General features: G+C 33.1%; 1 protein-coding gene across 1 annotated transcript in view; it reads left to right on the forward strand.

The window, feature by feature from the left end:
• LOC108135937 (allatostatin-A receptor) overlaps nucleotides 1-18,338 on the forward strand; it is a 91,625-nt gene extending 73,287 nt beyond the window's left edge. The window contains exons 4-11 of the mRNA XM_017256885.2: nucleotides 2,748-2,937; nucleotides 3,030-3,125; nucleotides 4,453-4,603; nucleotides 12,640-12,758; nucleotides 14,556-14,631; nucleotides 15,703-15,858; nucleotides 15,931-16,039; nucleotides 16,240-18,338. Coding sequence (XP_017112374.1) covers nucleotides 2,748-2,937; nucleotides 3,030-3,125; nucleotides 4,453-4,603; nucleotides 12,640-12,758; nucleotides 14,556-14,631; nucleotides 15,703-15,858; nucleotides 15,931-16,035 — 893 coding nt within the window. The 3' untranslated portion in view covers nucleotides 16,036-16,039; nucleotides 16,240-18,338. The remainder of the gene's footprint in view (nucleotides 1-2,747; nucleotides 2,938-3,029; nucleotides 3,126-4,452; nucleotides 4,604-12,639; nucleotides 12,759-14,555; nucleotides 14,632-15,702; nucleotides 15,859-15,930; nucleotides 16,040-16,239) is intronic.
• The last annotated feature ends 151 nt before the right edge of the window (nucleotides 18,339-18,489 follow it).

An 18,489-nucleotide genomic window follows, 5' to 3' on the forward strand; every position in this document is an offset into this window, starting at 1 on the left:
ATTCTATGCAATGCTTATGCCAAAATGGCAAAAATTTGCTAGCAATCTGTTGCCAAAAACTATTCAGCAATAAACAATGAGAGAAAGAAAACTTTTGGCATGGGTTTAAACAGGGTCACAGTTGAGGCACCTTATGGCGCACATCTGTTGTCTTTCAGTATATATACATATAATAAAATATAAATATGCCATCTATATGTATATATTTATATCTTTACATGCAACCCAAATTTTTGTATTTTTGTATTTTTGTCACCATTACTATTGATTCGCATATTTCTCTTCCTGCTGCTACTTATTATTCTATTGCCTATTTTCCTTATTCTTTTTTTATTTTTTAGAAGGTTTTTCGCTTTTTGTTTACCTTGAAACATCCTGTGCTAAATATATATTTGAAAAGGAAATTGATTTGTGGGCGCAGCTCGCAGCTACCGCTTTTGCACTGAGAACAAAGTTTTAAATTGAAACTTAAACTTAAATTAAAGCTTTACATTATAAATATGAGTTCAAGAAACCAAATGTGCATAGTTATAATAAAAAAAACAGCTGATAAAAGACAAACACAATTTTAAAGTGTTTTTCTTTAAAAGCTCGACATATTTATAATTTTTTTCCTTAGTGTACTGCGCGATATTTTCCATTTCCTTTGACTTTGCACCTGAATTACTCTACTTTTGCTCTCCTTTTTTCTCCTTAATGATTGTTGGCCTTTTGAGTTTTTATTTCCTTTGGCTTCGTGGCCCACATCAATCCATTGGCATCTTCTTTCGGGCCAAATAACATTTTGTTACGGTTCAACGCTGTTTTGACCCCCTTTTCGTTTTTTTTCTATATTTTTTCCCTTTGTCACGCTTCTCTTGTGTGGAGCTACATAAATTGTTGGCTAATTGCAAGTGGCTCCTTTGGCCAAGAGAAAAAATCTAAGAAAAACTAGGGAGAAAATTGAAAGAATGAAGTGAAAGCAGGGTTCAGGGAAAACGAGTAAAAAAAGTGAAAGCAGAAAACGGCAACAAAGAGTCAAAATAGTAACAATGGCAGACTCCTGTTTTCGCCACACCCCTTCTTCGGCATTCAGCCACCCACCCATGTCACACACACACACACACACACACACACACACACACACACACACACACACTCACACTCACACCCGCCCACAAACATCCTTTACAGAAGTCTGCGCGTTGTTTGCTGCCTTTTGTCCGCGTAATTGGTGGAAAAGAAAAACTTGAAGGGCAAATCCAGGGGCGGGCGTTTTCCAAAGGGGAAGGGCACTGGGTCTGCAACGGAAAACTGCGGGGGAGGGGGAAAGGGGCTCCACCATCAGCAGTAAGTGAATGCCGGACCATTGCCATGGCAGCGCGATTCTTAGCATTATGAGTTTTCATTTTATTTAACAATTTTCAATGGAAACAGGACTCACACAAAAGTGAGGACTTACTCATATGAAAGGAGACTACATTTAAAAAGCCTCATTTTCATCTTTCTTAACGAAACATAATAATAAAAATTCAAAGTTAACATATTTTACTGAAAAATAGCATAGCTATTAATAGTACAAGTGCTCAAAAAAAAAAAAACATAGGACAACCTGTGTTTGAATTTATCTTAATTTTTAGTTACCAATTAACAACGATTCATTACTAAAAATCACTCACCCATATCCAGCTCCTTCGAGGAAATCTCTTGCCGGACGAAACTTGTGCAATATATACGTATATACATACATATATATTTATTTTTACCGCTTACACATGAACCATGTCCCACCGTGGCCAAAATTAACTTAATGTTATATTCTTGCAAGCCCAAGTAGCCTTTCGATGCGGTTATTTTAGGGAATATTTTAAGACCGTCAAAATACACTTAAAAACATGCATACATACATACTTTTGGGGATTCGCGGAGGATTTGGTTCATTTTCCTTCCTCAGCAATGTTTCTTTCCTCGCATTCTTTAAACTGCCATTTTAATATTACAATTACCACTAGCGACAATTCTGCTGCTTTCAAAATGACTTCGCTTGATGCGGCGTGACCGCTTTATAAATTTTTCACCCGACGCCGATCTCGCCATCCGTTTTCAGTTGATCCACAAGAGAAACTTATTTTGATATTTTGCTTTCGCCGTTTTTCTTATCTGTTTCTTTTCTTCAGTACGGTAAAACTTTTGAGAGAGATGTATGATTTCGTTAGGGCGAACTCTCTTATGCCTCCTCTTTCTCTTAAACCCAATCTAAATCTCAATATAGCCTATTTCTCTCGCTGCGCCTACTCACCCATAGGTGGCGCCATCAATATAGCTGCTGTTGAGTGTGACAAGCTCTACATCCCATAAGCTAATAAACTACCATTTACTTGAGAAATGTCGGTACGTTACAATGTTTTTTGCCATCAAAAAAGTAAAAGATTTGTTTTAATGAGTGTGTGTTTAAAATAGACTACAGACAGTATCAAAGAATAAGTATTAATAATAATATTTTAATAATAATAATAAGTTTAGTTTTTATAACAATTTTATTTTTGGGTGTAGCGTTGATTGCCATTTAAATAAGCTAGAAGAGAATTATTTTCGCGAGCGCAGCTGTGTATACAAAGTGTTCATGTTTAAATATCCTTAATCACATTAACTTCAGAAATTTCGATACGCAATCAAATATTTCGCCACCCCAATTAGTTTTTAAATTGTAATTGTGTAAGAATTTGCGTGCCTGAAATGTGAACCACTCAATTTGCATGTCCTTGCAGTGGTTGTGGCCAACCAGCAGATGCGCTCGACCACCAACCTGCTGATCATCAACCTGGCCGTCTCCGACATCCTGTTTGTCATCTTCTGCGTCCCGTTCACGGCCACCGATTACGTGCTGCCCGAGTGGCCGTTTGGCAATGTGTGGTGCAAGTTTGTCCAGTACATGATTGTGGTTACGTGCCACTGCAGGTGGGTGTCGAGTATCGGGTATCGGGTGTCGGTTGTCTGGGCATCTGTATACATTTATATATTTTAAACATATCCGGACTTGTTACTTGCAGTGTTTACACGCTGGTCCTGATGTCCTTTGATCGCTTCCTGGCCGTCGTTCATCCCGTGACGAGCATGTCCTTGCGAACCGAGCGCAATGCCACACTGTAAGTGCGCCCCATCTAAAGCAACTCCTTTCGATACACTCGCCGAAAAAAACTGGAGAAGTCTCTAGGGCTTTCTATACAATCAATTTAAACTTTCTTTTCTAATCATTTGTAGTGTGACACAATTTTCTTAACTATTAGTGTGTCCATTTCTTCAAATATTTCCAAATTGGAACTATTATATGAAAGAAGAACACTGAAACACAATTCAATTGAATCTAACTTATTATTGAGGTCAATACTAGAATGACACAATTTCCAAATAAAATATGTGTGTGACCAAATCTACAACCATTGCAAAATGTTAGGCAATGGCAAATATAAGTGTGACCAAGTCGAGCAATTAGCGAGCTAGGCTTTAAAAGAACTTTTGCAAGTTTTCTAATTAATTAAATCTTAATGAGGTTAATAAAATAAATGTGTGACCAAACTTATAACCATTCCAAGCTTTTAACATTCTATGACAAATATAAGTGTGACCAGGGTCATTATTATATTAAAATTCTTCCAAGAACAATGCAAGTTTTTTATATTTTCTCATAATTATTTTAAAATAAAAATCATTTTCATCTTTCCCATAACATTCTCATAATGCTAATTATAATTATTAATTTCAAGCACATCACTTTTTTCAGTGTGTAGCCCACCTGCTTCCCATATCGCACATCTCCTAGAGTAATTGCATCAATTTGTCCGGGCTTTGTAATTAGCAGGCTTTGCCTACCTGCGAGTCTTCTTCCCTCTGACCTCTGACCTTTTCTCTTCTGTCACCTGCCTTTGTCACATAAATATGTCCGAACATAGCGCTTTCAAGTTACACAACTGAGTCTTTAAAAGATGCGAAAACCTTTAAGGAAGCGGAAAATTTTAGCCAAAGAAAAAAAGTCGACAAGATATTTGCAAGAAATTAAAAATCTCAAAAGGCGTCCGAAAATCTTGTAATATTTTTTGTTTTCTTTAAAACAATTTCAAACTTTGTTGGCAGCTTTCTTGATTAAAAAACTTGCAACGTGTCTTAAGAAATTTGAGGTAGCAAAGGGAGAGTAGTGTTTTTAAAGTATTATTTGAGTAATATAACAAAGTACTAAAGGTTACAAAGGCAAAGGCAGTCATTTTAATACATTTAATTAAAAATCTAAATCTATATTAGCAAATAAGTGCATAAACTGCACTAATGTAATTTTCAGCTGGAAAAAAATGATATTATTTAAGGACACTTATGAACATAAGATTCATTATTTAATCGGCTTTTTTTTAAAGTCCGAAAGGTATCGAAACCCGTTTAAATCTTTCCGTTTTCATACTTTTTTTTGTTCGTTTCTCTTAGGGCCATCATGTGCGCCTGGATAACGATTGTGACGACTGCGATTCCGGTGGCACTTTCGCACTCGGTGAGAATTTATCAGTACCAAGGAAATGCCGGCACCGCTTGCGTCTTCTCCACTGAGGAGGAGGTCTGGAGTCTTGTCGGCTTTCAGGTTAGTTCCTCGTCCACAACACCCGAAAAAAAATATTTGTTTTTAACTTAACTTATTTTATAGGTAAGTGCTGGGCCACAGAAAAATCAATCGAATATATTACAAAGCTTTGCCAAATAACACAATATATAATATTAATGTATATATTGTTTTAAATATGGAATAATGGTCTAAGACATCTAATTTAATGATTATAACAACTTAAAATACTTATTTGAATTGATTGTGGAAGGTTTGATTGCATTTCTTAATTGGTGCAGTGGATTCAACATTTAATTTACATTTACTAAGGTTTTATTTTGTGTGTACAATCCACCCACTTTGTTATGCGAAAAGCCAGAGCGAAATGGCGGGAAATCGCCTATTGTTGAAATCAAGTCATATTTTCCAGTGCTTGGCCGCCGGGACTGCAATATATTTCCTTCTTAAGGACACTCCCTTACTTCGCTTCACATCCACTTGCGTTCCTTTTATTCCGAAACGCGAGGACAACTTGTCAAGATGTGTAACATATCAGCGTAACCCAAGAACGAGGCCGTATACTATGCATTTATTAGTTTCAAGACAGTGGGTCCATTAACAAAAAATCATAATTTTAAATAAAGTTAATTTAAATTAAATAAAAATGAGGTTGAAAAAAAAACTTATAATAAAAAAGAATATTTTAATCAAAGAAATAATTCTGCCAAAGCAATAAAATACATTTTTAAATACCAATTGTCTTAAAATTGCTGGACTAATGATTTAATACAAATATATTTTTTTAAATCATTTTTCCGCAAAAAGGAAACCTAAATTGAAATTCCTTCACGAAAGCAGCACGCAGATATGAAAAATTATTCTCTAAAAATAGAGTAGCCCGAAAATGTGAATTTTCCCCTCACACATTTCCATCGTTTTCCGGCAGCCCAGGGGTCTTAGTCACCATATATGGTGAGCTCTTATTAGCGCTTTTCCAGCTCTCAATCAACAATGAACACAAATCCTTTGACTAGATTAAACCACACTGGCCCTCCACACACACAATGCATTTGCGTTGAGCCCTGAAAGGAAGACGAATCCTTTCCGCAAATTGCCAAATGGCAAACTGCAGAGTGCGTCCAGTGCTGAATTTTCGCAATTATTCGTCAGTTTTTGGGGGAATGCGATTGCGATTGCGATTGGAGGAAAAGCTGACACAATTCCATCATCATTATGGGTCCACTTTTTCCCCTCATAGAGATCTATGCGTTACCCCAAATCGCTTTTCCGTGCGCTTGACTTACCCATATTTTTCGCCCCGACTTTGTTATGTTTATTACTTGAACTTTTGCACATTAATCAATTCGGGGACTGCGAGAGCAAGAGTCTTCGAGTGTAATTTCATGCCGGAAGGATGTTACACCGGAAAAGCCACAGTTGTTTTGGCCCCGAAGGGCGACGCATCAGAGGGGTGGAATGAGTGAGCTTTGTCGTCTATTTCCATTCGCAGAACAAATGAATGACGCCCCGTATAACTACACAAAGAAAAGAGTAGAAGAATAGTTGTGGTAGTACGAAAATAGTATTAAATACAAACATTATAAAAACCCAAAAATATATATATATACAAATATATATAAATAAATACAATTAAATAATACAAAATAGCTTAGTAATGTTTAAGTTAAAGTTTTAAAACTTAGAGCACAAATACTGCACCGGTGCGAGTTTATGAAATATATTTTTAAGCTTTTATCATACAAAATATATTTTAAATAAAATGCATTGTCAATTTATTTAAATTTATTTATTTGAAAAAATAATTTATTTAATAAATGTATGAGCTATAAGGGAAATTGGCTCAAAGGTTATTTTTTTTCACAAAATTATTTGAATATACATTGTTTTTCAAAATATAAACATACTTAAAATAAAAGTTAAAACATGATAATGTTATTATTAACATATTTTGGTTTTATTCATTTCATTTAATTTTTTTCTAATTTAACACTAAGTTTTTCCATACTTAAAAATAAAAATAAAAGTGTAACACACTTTGAAAGTTCCTAAAATATTTAATTCAAAGTGAAAATATTTGGATTAACCATGATTTTTCTCTGGGTGTAGCGTTTGACTGAGTGTGGACAGGTGACTTAGTGACAGACTGACTGGCTGACTGACTGACTCGCAAAGCTATTCGGTGTCTTCAGCTAATATGCACCCGTGAAGCTTCCCCGCCTCTTCACCGAATTTTCCCGGCTCACCTTTCCACTTCACTTCACTTCACTTCACTTCTCTCCAAAGTCCAAAGCCACCTGGCACCAGGCAAATTGCACAGTTCGCTTCGCTCCGGGTTTTCCATTTTCCGACACTGACACGGTTAAGGATACCGATACCGAACACGAATACGAATACGAACTGGAATACGGGGACACGGCTACGGATACGGCATGTCCTTTGTCCTTGTGTCCGGGTCGCACCACGCCCCCTGTGCACCCAACTCCCCCAAGTCGTCGACTGTGCACATAAATCGCAATTGCTTTGGAAAACACGAAGAGGAAACCGCAACTTGGCTACTGAGTACAAAGTGTGAATGCTCTTTAAAGGATTTCCTCGCAGACAATCAAAACTTTTGCAATTAAAGAGGTTTTATCAGGGATTTCAAAGGTTTTATGAAATACGGCTAAAGAACTGTAGGATTTATAAATCATTTGCCCCGTTTTAAAAAGTTTATTCCAAAAGTTTATTATTTACAATATGATTAATACAAATATGATGAACTTTACTGGATTTACTCACCACTTGAACCTTTTTTAAAACAATTTATCTATGCCACAAGTTTATTCTAAGTGTATATTATTTACAATTATTATTATTTTACTAATTGTTTTTACCTTTTGCATTTGAAAGAGCATCAAGCATACCATTTGATAGAGGAATCACATTTTAGTTCGAATTTGATTTTCCGCTCCTGAAAATAGTCATTGTCAGGGTCAATATATATATATATATGTATATATATCGTGCGTTAGTTTGAGCCTGCCGTGGCAATAAAATAAAAATGGATCAAACTTGTGCGGGGCATCCGTCAAAGCAAAACGAACAGCGAAACTAACGACCGAATCGTTGTCATCGTAAAGAACTCATAAAACTGAAACAAATAGACTGGAAAGGGACGCTAAAATAGTGTTTATCATTCGATACTCCCCGCCCAAAAAACGACGCTCAAGTTGTTCTCAACGCTTATTAAAGTTGACTCCTATTGTTTTTGCTACAACAAATCAAGGAGTCCTAAGTTCTATTTGTCCTTAAAGTTTAAGGATGAGACTTGAACTTTACTAGACTATTCCAGCTAAATTTTCTGTCAGTGGGTTTTAATGTTTTCAATTCAACAAAGATTTTAAAACATTTTGAACAGATGGTTAATTTTTCAACATGATAAAACAACGTAGAAATTCTGTTGACTTCTACGATTATTATTGCACGTTATTAAAGCTTTTATTAAAAGTGCCAGCCATATTATATACCCAATTTCGCAGCCAATTCATAATTTCAATCATCTTTTTTATGGTATATAGTACATACTTGTATGTCCTGGGGAAATTTACATGGTGAGGGGGGGTGGGGGAAGAAGACTCATCAGAGCCTGTGGCAAGTTGATTAATTTCGCTGAGTGTCAAGTTGCGTTTATGGACAAATCCCAGGCGCAATTTTTGGGTCATGCCGAATATTAAGTATACGCCCCCTCGACCATTTATCAAACAGCACACACTTCAGTTTATGGCTTTTTATTAGGACCCGCATAAAGTTTAAAGGCCGGCAGAAAAAAAAAGCGAAAAACACAAAAAGTTTGCTTCTCAAGTTTGGCAACTTTATTTATGGCGATTGTGCTGTAAAATTTCATGGTGGATATCCATCGATTCGGGTTCCTAGCTTTATTTTGCATCTTTCTATTTCCTAAGTGGAAGTTTTATAACCACCATGGCAAAGTTTATAGTTCCTCAGATCTCTAGATATATTATACGCACTTGTCTCGGCCCATTGACAACGCAAAATGACTGGATCATCCATTTCGAAAATGCAATCGGGCACCAAAAAGCCCATTTGGAAATGTTTGCTAATCATTTACCAAGCAAAATGACTTTCAGTTTTGTTTCGTTTTGTTCCGTTCCGTTTCGTTTTTTTTTTTTATTTTTGTTTTAGTTCTGAGCGGCAATTTGGCCAAAAAAGCAGCTGGGACCGCTTTTGGCGCCAGTTTTTGCTGATAACTATTTAATTTTTAAAGCGGCTGAGAAAAGTCGAAAAGTTGTGCAAGTCAAAGTTTATTCAATTTCTTTGGAAAGAAAGTTTTATCTTGAATTAACCGGAGTTGCAAAATTTCAAGTTATCTGAATGCTTGTTAAAATTCATATTTTATCTTTCCAATCCTTTTTTTCCCCAATCTTTCAGCACAAAAATCAAAAATTCGTCCATAAACTAGAATAAAATAAAACAATATTTTTAAAGCGGCTGAGAAAAGTAGAAAAGTTGTGCAAGTGAAAGTTAATTCGTTTTCTTGTAAAGAAACTTTTGTCTTGAATTTAACAGAGTTTCAAAATTGTAAGTTATCTGAATGTTCATATTTTATTTTCCTCAATCCCTTTTTTCGCAGCTAAAAATCCTTTGATAAACTGGTATAAAAATAAAAAGGCCAAATAGTTTTCGATACTCCACTTGAGTAACTGTAGCAATCTGATTGTGTCACTTGCCAGTCAGACAATAAATAAAGGTCGGAGAAATGAAGCAAATTATATTCACAATAAATCCCTTTGTCTTGCGAATGTGTCATAAATTGCAGCATTCGGCAGAGATATCGTTAACATCATTGCCGCGTATTACAAACAATTTCCTTTGCAATCAACACTTTAATTAATGCATCAGTAATCCGCCTTCATCTCAGCAAAAATAAAAACAAGGGAATATGCAAGAAATTAAGAATGGGATACGATTCAATCATACTCCTTTTTCTCAGGTATAATAACTCAAAGAGTATGTAATGATTCCAAATTGCTTTTAATAATTTGAATAATTATGTATTTTCAAAAATTTTTATTAATAATCAATTTTAAAAAGTATTTGTTTATGAACATTAATTTTATGTTTTATTATATTTTATTGACTCACTTTCAGTATTTTATTAACAATACAATAAATTATTTTAATTGTTTCTTACTTTATTAAGATTTTCTTATTTTGTGAATAACCTTTGAAAAAACTCCACTTTTAAATTTTTTAGTTCGCTTTTGGGAAAAATGTATCTCAAATATTTCAAAAATAATTAGATAGTTATCTTTATAATAAGGTAAAAATACCTTATAAATATAAATGAGAGTATGCTGTAAAAATAATTTGGAACAGCTAAGAAATAAATCGAATTATATATAAAGGTAATAAAATATACATAAATTTGATTAAGTATTATTTTAAAATATACTTAATCAAATTTATTTACTACATTCATGTTTACTAAATCCAATATACCTCTGTAAAATCTGGTGAGTGCTGGAGCAGATATCCGGGCATCATTAGCCGGATACCGGGGATACCGGGGATACGGATCCGGATCCGGAGAAGTGTCAGCGCGGATTATGTCACTCGTCCTCGCCACGATGTCCTTGTTTGTGTTGCCGTTGTCGTTGTCGATAACAAACGACATGTTCATTGGCCATGGCCATGGGTAAATCTCAACAAAGTGATTTCGATTCCATAGCTGTCAGGCATTCGCCAATCGCCCCCCGGAATATGAATGTGGGGGCGTGGCAACGATTATTAACAATTGAGGCAAATGCGCGATTTCATCGATGCACAAGACAAAAAGTGTACTGAAGCAATACAGAGATTTAAAAACAATTATAAAGTTGGATAAAATGGATCAACAAATAAATATTTGAAAAAATATATTATTTGAAAAATCGGATAAAAAAAAAAATTTTTATATTTTTCACACATTATCTTTTAAGATAACTGAAACCCCCAAATATATTAATTATATGATCAGCAATTTTGTATTTTGTATTCAAGTCAAAACTTTATTTTTCTAAAAGATTTTTTTTTATAAATAAATACATTTTTTTAGGAACATTTTATCATAGCTATCCATAAATAAATTTTCTACTTTTGTAAGACTTTTCTCTCTGTGTATTCCACGCACCTGCTTTATTTTTCCGTTTCATTGCCTTTATTCCGAGGTTCACAATTGATATATGTACATATATTTTGACTTGCACCTTTGTGCATATTTGGCTGCCTCTCATTGCCTGTTTTCCGCATTTTCCGGCAAGAGGAAAGCCCCTTAATCATTTACACTCGGATGCCGCCTGCCGGCTGCCTTCTGCCACCCACAAAGAAATACCGAATCCACTCAAATGAGTTTTAAGCCGGCAGCTCATTGGATATCACAAAAATAAAAATAAATGAAAGCAAGGCCCCAGAAAAACCGAATTCAGCCCTCTGAATACTTTAAATATAAATTGCTGGCGGCTCTTGAAAGTTAACAAAAAGCCCACGCCTAGCTCAACAATTCACCAAGTTCGTAAAAGGGCAGAAATTAAATTGATTTCCACCGCACTAGTTTCCAAAGTGTTTCAGAAAGAGGTGTTTAACTAGTTTGACCTTTGATAGGGAATATTTTCCTATTAACATTTAAATTTTATTAAATAAACAAAGTAAATTCAAAAATGTATTTAGAGCAACAACAGATTTAAACCTACTTTTTATTTATTTATATACTTGATTCTCTTAATAAATACAATTTTTTTCAATTAATGAAGTTTCCTATTATCATTTTAATTTTATTAAATGACAAAATTAGTATCGAAAATGTATTTTACGCAATAAAAACTTCATTCCCTTGATTCCCTCAATTAATAAAAATTTCTTACCAGTCAAGTATTCCACTTAGCTCCCAATTTATGGCCAAATAAACCGATTTCATTATCTATTGGCCTAAACAGATTCATTATCCTCTTAAAAGGGGCTTCCCAAAGATTCATTATTTCGGTTTATGGACAATTTCGAGCCGATTCATTGCCATGGAATTTCCACCGAATAATTCACGGATATTCAACCGAAAACCAGCACAACTACGAGAATTTTCCGCCAGTTTTTCCCTACACACGCGAATTTCATGGATATATATGCATACATATTTTTGTCTGTTTGGAATACGGCTAAGCGGCTGCTGGCGAATGGAAATGGGTGGGTTTTCCGGTAGTTTTCCGAGGGTTTTTGGGGGCTGGCAAGTGTCTGGTACTCATATCTGGTATCTGGTCAGCATTACGGGTCAGCGCTTCTGACAATTTCCATGCAAAAACAAAAGCCGCTGACATGGCAGCAGATGGCAGAGGACAAGGAAAAACCTTCCTTCGACCAAAAGCAGACGCAAAAAGTTAAGAAGCTGCCCCGGAAAAATATCAAAAATAAATAAATACCATTGAAAAGCAACTGCTAAAGATACAATAAGCAATTATTATTGTTAAAACTTTTAATGAAGTGCAATAACAATTATTAGACATTTATACTAACACATTCATAGACACACATTTTTAGTTTAGGCCAAAATGAATTTTCGTTTTGGCTTACACGAAAATATATTCCCAAAAATATGGTTCCTTAAATTCCAGAGCTTGGTAAACTAAACATTTTACAAGTATTTACACAAATGTTGGCAAACGAGTTCAAGCTTTAATTTAAAACTGATTCAATAAGAAAAACAATTTAGCGATACTTCTTTTTCTCAGATATAATTATACAAAAATAATAATTAATATAATAATAATATAAAATTCAGTGAACAAATCGCTTTCACATATTTTATATATAATATAAGTTAATTTAAGTTAATCATCTTTAAAACTGATTCATTTTTTGAACATAAATTGGTTGATTTTTTCGAATATTTACACAAATGTGGGCTTGGGTTTAAAGCTTAAGCTTTACTTTTAAACAGTTTTCCAAGCCAAACGAAATGCATGGGATCCTAAACCCAACTCAGCAGTTATTCATTTATTTTTCCCAATTTTGTAACCTTTTTTCAGGTCTCATTCTTTTTATCATCCTATGTGGCTCCGTTGACGCTGATTTGCTTCCTTTACATGGGAATGCTGGCTCGTCTGTGGAAAAGTGCTCCCGGCTGCAAGCCTTCCGCAGAGTCACGGTGAGTATATACTAATATACTATATAGTCCTCTTTAAAGCAAAATCCCCACCAGTCCTAACACACAAATATCGCGTATACGCCGTGGGTGAGGGAATTTTCCAGGCTACCTTTTTTTTATTTTTGTTTTATTTTTTTGTAGCTAGAAGCTACGCACCTGCTGCCATGATGAATGCCTTTTTATTAGGCTGCGAGGAAAGCTCATGAGCTTTGGCTCATGCATTTTTAAGTGGCCGGGTCAACGAAACCGAAACATAAGTACAAATGTGAGCGATATTCCCTTGATATTCACCCGCAGGATTTACGGAAGAAATGAGGGTTACAAGGTTCTGTTTAAGCATTTGTTGTCAAACTTGGTGACATTATTTGAGGAAAACATAGCTTAACTAGCATAACTTATTAAACAAATATTCATTGAACTTTATATTATCATAAATTGTTAACTAAACATTAACAGAACTTGTCGAGAAATAAATACCTAAATGAAATAAGCCATACAAAATAATCATAAAAAAATAATAGTCTCACTAAAAACATTTTGAACAAAGAAATTGACTTTGGATTTTACAAAAAAATATTAAATGTATAATTTGACACTGGTAAAAAAAAATTAGTAAATCTCATTATTTGTTTCTTTGATTTTCTTTTATTGCAGTTTTTAATTATTTTAAATATGTTAATATTAAAAAATTTTAAACTTTTGTATCTGAATATTAAATTTAAATTTAAATTAAATAAAATACATTTAAATCGAATGGGAACTAATTTAAATCTTTTATTATTCAAATTAATTGAAATATTTTAATATTAAAATGCATTGTATTGAATACTATGATTTTATAATTAGTTTAAAGATTATATTCAGATACTTATTTTTACTATTCAATTTTGTTATCAGTATACCAATGCAAGTAACTTAAATAATGCTTTAGGGCTAAAGTGAAAAAGTAAAGTTACCCAAGTAACTCAGTCGTGATCGGGGTCACTAGCCATCAATTTCAAGTAGAACTTGCTGCTACTTTAAAACTTGGTAAATACTTTGGCAAACTTTGGTTTTATCACAAATCGAATACTATTAAATTGTACTCACATCCAGTTGAAGAAAACTTGTGAGATGAAATCAATAAAGTGTTAAAGAAAATAAAAAGCAGTATTGGGCAAGAAATGCAACGCTGGTTGTCAAGTAAATAAATTAAATAGTTAAAAAAATAAAAATATCCCACAATCTTTTTGTATATATGTCCACATGTTTTAGGCTGCGTTTTAAATTTGAATGCAAATGAAGTTGCACGAGTTCGCATTTCGCACGCAAAGTTCATAAATCATCGAGCATCGGGCAATGCAAAATTCACAAGCTGAGCTGCGACATAATACATAATACATATGCATATCTTTATTACATACAGCAGCGGTCAAAAAAGTAGTAGTTTGTATTAAAAAGTGCGCAGGCAACTTTTGAAAATGTTGTGTATTTTCGTGAGGCTAAAACTCTAAACTAAATGCAGAAAAATAAAAAAAAATTGTAGAAATGATTGATAACAAAATCCTTTTTAATTTTAAATCAAAAAAAAAGAAAGTGCAATATTGTTGTTTTCTTAAATTGTTATAAGATCATTTACTATAGTATATTGAAAAGTAAATCTAAAGCAACTATTTTTTTAACATAATTTTTTTATGGGCATGTAATGGGTATGGGTATGCATGTTATGATTAACTACTTGTTTGACCACAGCTGTTTATGGAATATATTGCCGACTAACTCACCAATTTTCCGTTCTTGTTTTTGTGTGTTTTGCAGGAAGGGAAAGCGACGCGTCACCCGAATGGTTGTTGTTGTCGTTTTGGCATTTGCAATTTGCTGGCTGCCCATTCATGTAAGAAAACCACCCACCACATAATTAAAAATTACAAACAAAAATAAAAAGTGCAACGGATATATGCCAATCGAATAAGTCATGTTCAATTCGCTATTTTTAGTAGAATTCGGCAATTGATTGACAGGCAACCAGGAATCACTCTTACGTATTTATTTTGGTTTAATAATGATTGGCATTGAACATTGAGAATCAAAAATTGGTGTTAAAAGCGAAAATTGCAGAGGCCTTTGATTTGATGTTCAAGGGTCAGTTTGAATAATGATTTATGAGAAAGTTTATATTATTTTATTATATTATATCTTCATATAAATCAAACCACAATCGATTTGCTTAAAGTTAAACTTACGATTGGAGTAGCTTATATTGGCAACGCCAACAGCTGCTGGCAAATTTTGTTGGCAAACACAGAGGATAGTTGCGATAAAATTGACATTTCCGATATTCTGGCCCCGTTCTTCGAACCCCGCACCATCCCTGAATTATTTGCTGAAATGTTTAATAAGGCTGCAGCTGCTGCTCCTTGAGCTGCCTGCACTCCAAGTATTTGCACAAATTCAATGCGCTCACAAATTACAAACGAAATTAGAATTACACAGACACTCGAAGTGCAAGATGTGCGAATTGCATATATCAGTGATAGCCATATGGCAATAATGTCTGAAATGCCATATTACATACGTTAATATGCAAAAGGGGCTTATAAGTATAGAGCCGGTGCATAAAAAGATTACAAGAATTCTTAATCTAAACTTGAAATTTAAGAATACATTTTACTACGATGTTTTTGAGCTTTTTACGTTATTCCCCTTATGTTATTTTTATTGGATTTTTTTCGGAATTGATTTTAATATTTAAAAATCAAATTTATATTTAATTATATCAAATTAAACAAACTGCATTTAAATCAAATAGGAACTATGTTAAATCTAATTTTTAAACATTACTTAAAATAATTTAATATTAAATCAAGCAATACAATTTGGAGTTTAAAAGTCGGATACTTATTTTAACTATTCCAATTTTTTATCAGTGTATACTAAATTTTCCACACCAAAATTCTTTTTGCAGGTCATCCTTGTGCTGAAGGCGCTGAATCTTTACGGCGGCAGTCACTCATCGGTCATCATCCAGATTATTTCCCATGTGGTGGCCTACACAAACTCCTGCATCAATCCCATACTCTATGCCTTCCTGTCCGACAACTTTCGCAAGGCATTCCGCAAGGTGAGCATAATAATAACAATAATAATAATAGTGCAATAGTTATATAATAATGTTATAACCATACTCTTGCAGGTGGTTTGGTGTGGCAGCCCACCGCCGCTGATGACCAATCAACAGGTGACCAAGACCACGCGAACTGCAACCGGCAACGGAACGTCCAATATTGAAATGCTATAAGCGGGTAGGTTTATGGATTACACTCAGAGAAAAAAATAAAATTATATTTATAAAAAATCACTATAAGAATTTTTATTGTTTCATAATTTCCATATCTAGAATTTATAGAATATAATTAATCTTATAATTAATTATTTCAAATTCAATTTACAAAGCATTTTCAATCCAATTAACTAATCCAACTTAACTAATTTCTCTTTGCAGTTCTTGAGCATGAGTTCGTCACATCATTTTTGAAGGCGATTTTTAAACTCGAAACAGAAAATGTGAATTTAAAGCTAACAAATAATACAAAGATATAAAGTTAAAATAAAAACGCGGCGCATATAAGTTAACTATAAACATATACTATCCAAATATATGTCTATAAGGAGAATACAATTTTCCGAATTATGAAATGTGATTGTTTTTTAAAATTTCAAGATGCACTATGTCTTTAATTTTTGTTTGCTTGATTTCATTGATTTTTTTTTTTAAATTATAGACGCCGTGTTAATTATGTTGAAGACCTAGAAAATAAAACAAAAAAATTAATAGATTTAGGAAATTAACTTAAAATTTAATTTTATAAAAAAGAAAGCTTACAATCCAATTGTTCGAAATCAAATTTTGCATCTAAAATATGGAAAAGATGGGCAAGCAAAACAATTTAAAACAGATATGCTGTAAATTCCATTTGACAGAAATTGATGAGAAATGAAGGTAAAAACTAATTAATAAAAATAAAGGGCAGAGGAATTCGTGTAACAATGTGTAGATTTCTGTGTAATTTGCATGTGTGTCATTCAATTGTACGGCGCGCTTAACAGCAGAAATGAATATAATTAACAAATAAAAAACCAACAGCAAAGGTGTAATAAAAGTACATGACCAGATTGAACAAAACGGATTTGCAGTTGGAATGTTTTAATTAAATTGAAATATTTTTTAAAGCTTATAATTTTCAGCATTCCTCTGTTAAAATATAAGTGAAATTTGTATAACAATTAAGACAAAAATATATATTAACAGAGCTAAAACTCTGGATGCAGGTACGTTTAGTAATGCATTATCGATTTAAGTGCTAAATAAGATTCAGATACTAGCAAAGCTCAATTAATTATGAATGGCACTTACACGTTTAAGCCCCTATAATCTCGTCATCCCTTTTCTTTATGCAAATTCATTCAATAAGCCAAGGGATTTAATTAGTCAATAAAGCGTGTAAAACAAAACGCAGACGCATAGAACGTTTTCAATCCTTTGAATTGAATAAACATTAGCCATAAGTCACCCAAAAGCCCCTCCATGCTCTATTTAACTTAATAAATTCATAAATTAGCCAGTTGTTTGCCATGCGAAATGTTTTAGTTATGTCATAAGTTAATCATGTAAATTAAAAACTAAATATACATTACAATATTTATAAACATTTGACTATTAGATAAGGCAAATCGTTTAAATATTTATATTTTTTCGTTGACACTTTGTTTGCATGGCTTCGGCCTTGCCGAATTAAGGTGTAACCAAAAAAAAAGTGCATAGATAAATTATACTAGATGGCATTAACAATATACGAATATGGGAGTAAGTGATTCTAGGCAAAATCGTTTTTTTTTGTGCAATATGATGCAATTGATAAAAAATTTTGATAGGTTTGGCCAAAAAAACTAAACAACTCCGTTAACAAAGTTACAAAATGAATGGTAACCAAAACATTAATGGTAAATTAATGCTTAGAAATAACTATACGATGTTTTTTAAGAAAATTGAAAATAAAATTCGGAATGTCTATAAATTTGTCACACTTTCCAAGAACACATGCTCCCTTCTCAGAACACTTTTGTATTATGTAGTGTATTTAAGCTAAATAAACTATTGTATCTATATATCAACTGAATATATATATAGTAACATAAATGCCTATTTATGTATTTATATTTATATTTGTATTTGTAAATGTATTCTACTGCATTCCTAGCACAGTTGTGGAATTGAACAATATTTGAATTTAGAAAAGGAAACAACCGAAAAAAGAAAGTCAAAATTGAACAGAGGAAAAAGTTTAAATATTCTAGAACTTAAGCTAAAAACTAAACAAGTATTTTTTTTTGTGTGCCCTGTAGGGTATTTGCTAGCCGCCTAGTCTCACAAAAAATTGAAACAAAACTAGCGAATAAAAATGGCATTATAAAATGTACTCATAAATTTTGTATTTTCAGTTATGCAGCAAAATAGTTAAAATAGCGTAAGTTGAAAACCAGAACTCATTGTATTTGTATATGAATGTATATGTACAATAAAATTTGTTCATTGTGTTAAATAAAATTGATGAATCTGTGTACACAATATTAATGCAATTGTTTATTAGTAGGGAAGGGATTTTGTAAATACATTTAATTGTTTTTCAATTCCAAATTATATATTAAGGTTAATTAAATGAAGTCCTGCTTACAATGGTTTTAATTGCTCTGC

This window comes from Drosophila elegans, unplaced genomic scaffold (assembly GCF_018152505.1).
Source record: "Drosophila elegans isolate 14027-0461.03 unplaced genomic scaffold, ASM1815250v1 contig_149, whole genome shotgun sequence".
Lineage (NCBI taxonomy): Eukaryota > Metazoa > Arthropoda > Insecta > Diptera > Drosophilidae > Drosophila > Drosophila elegans.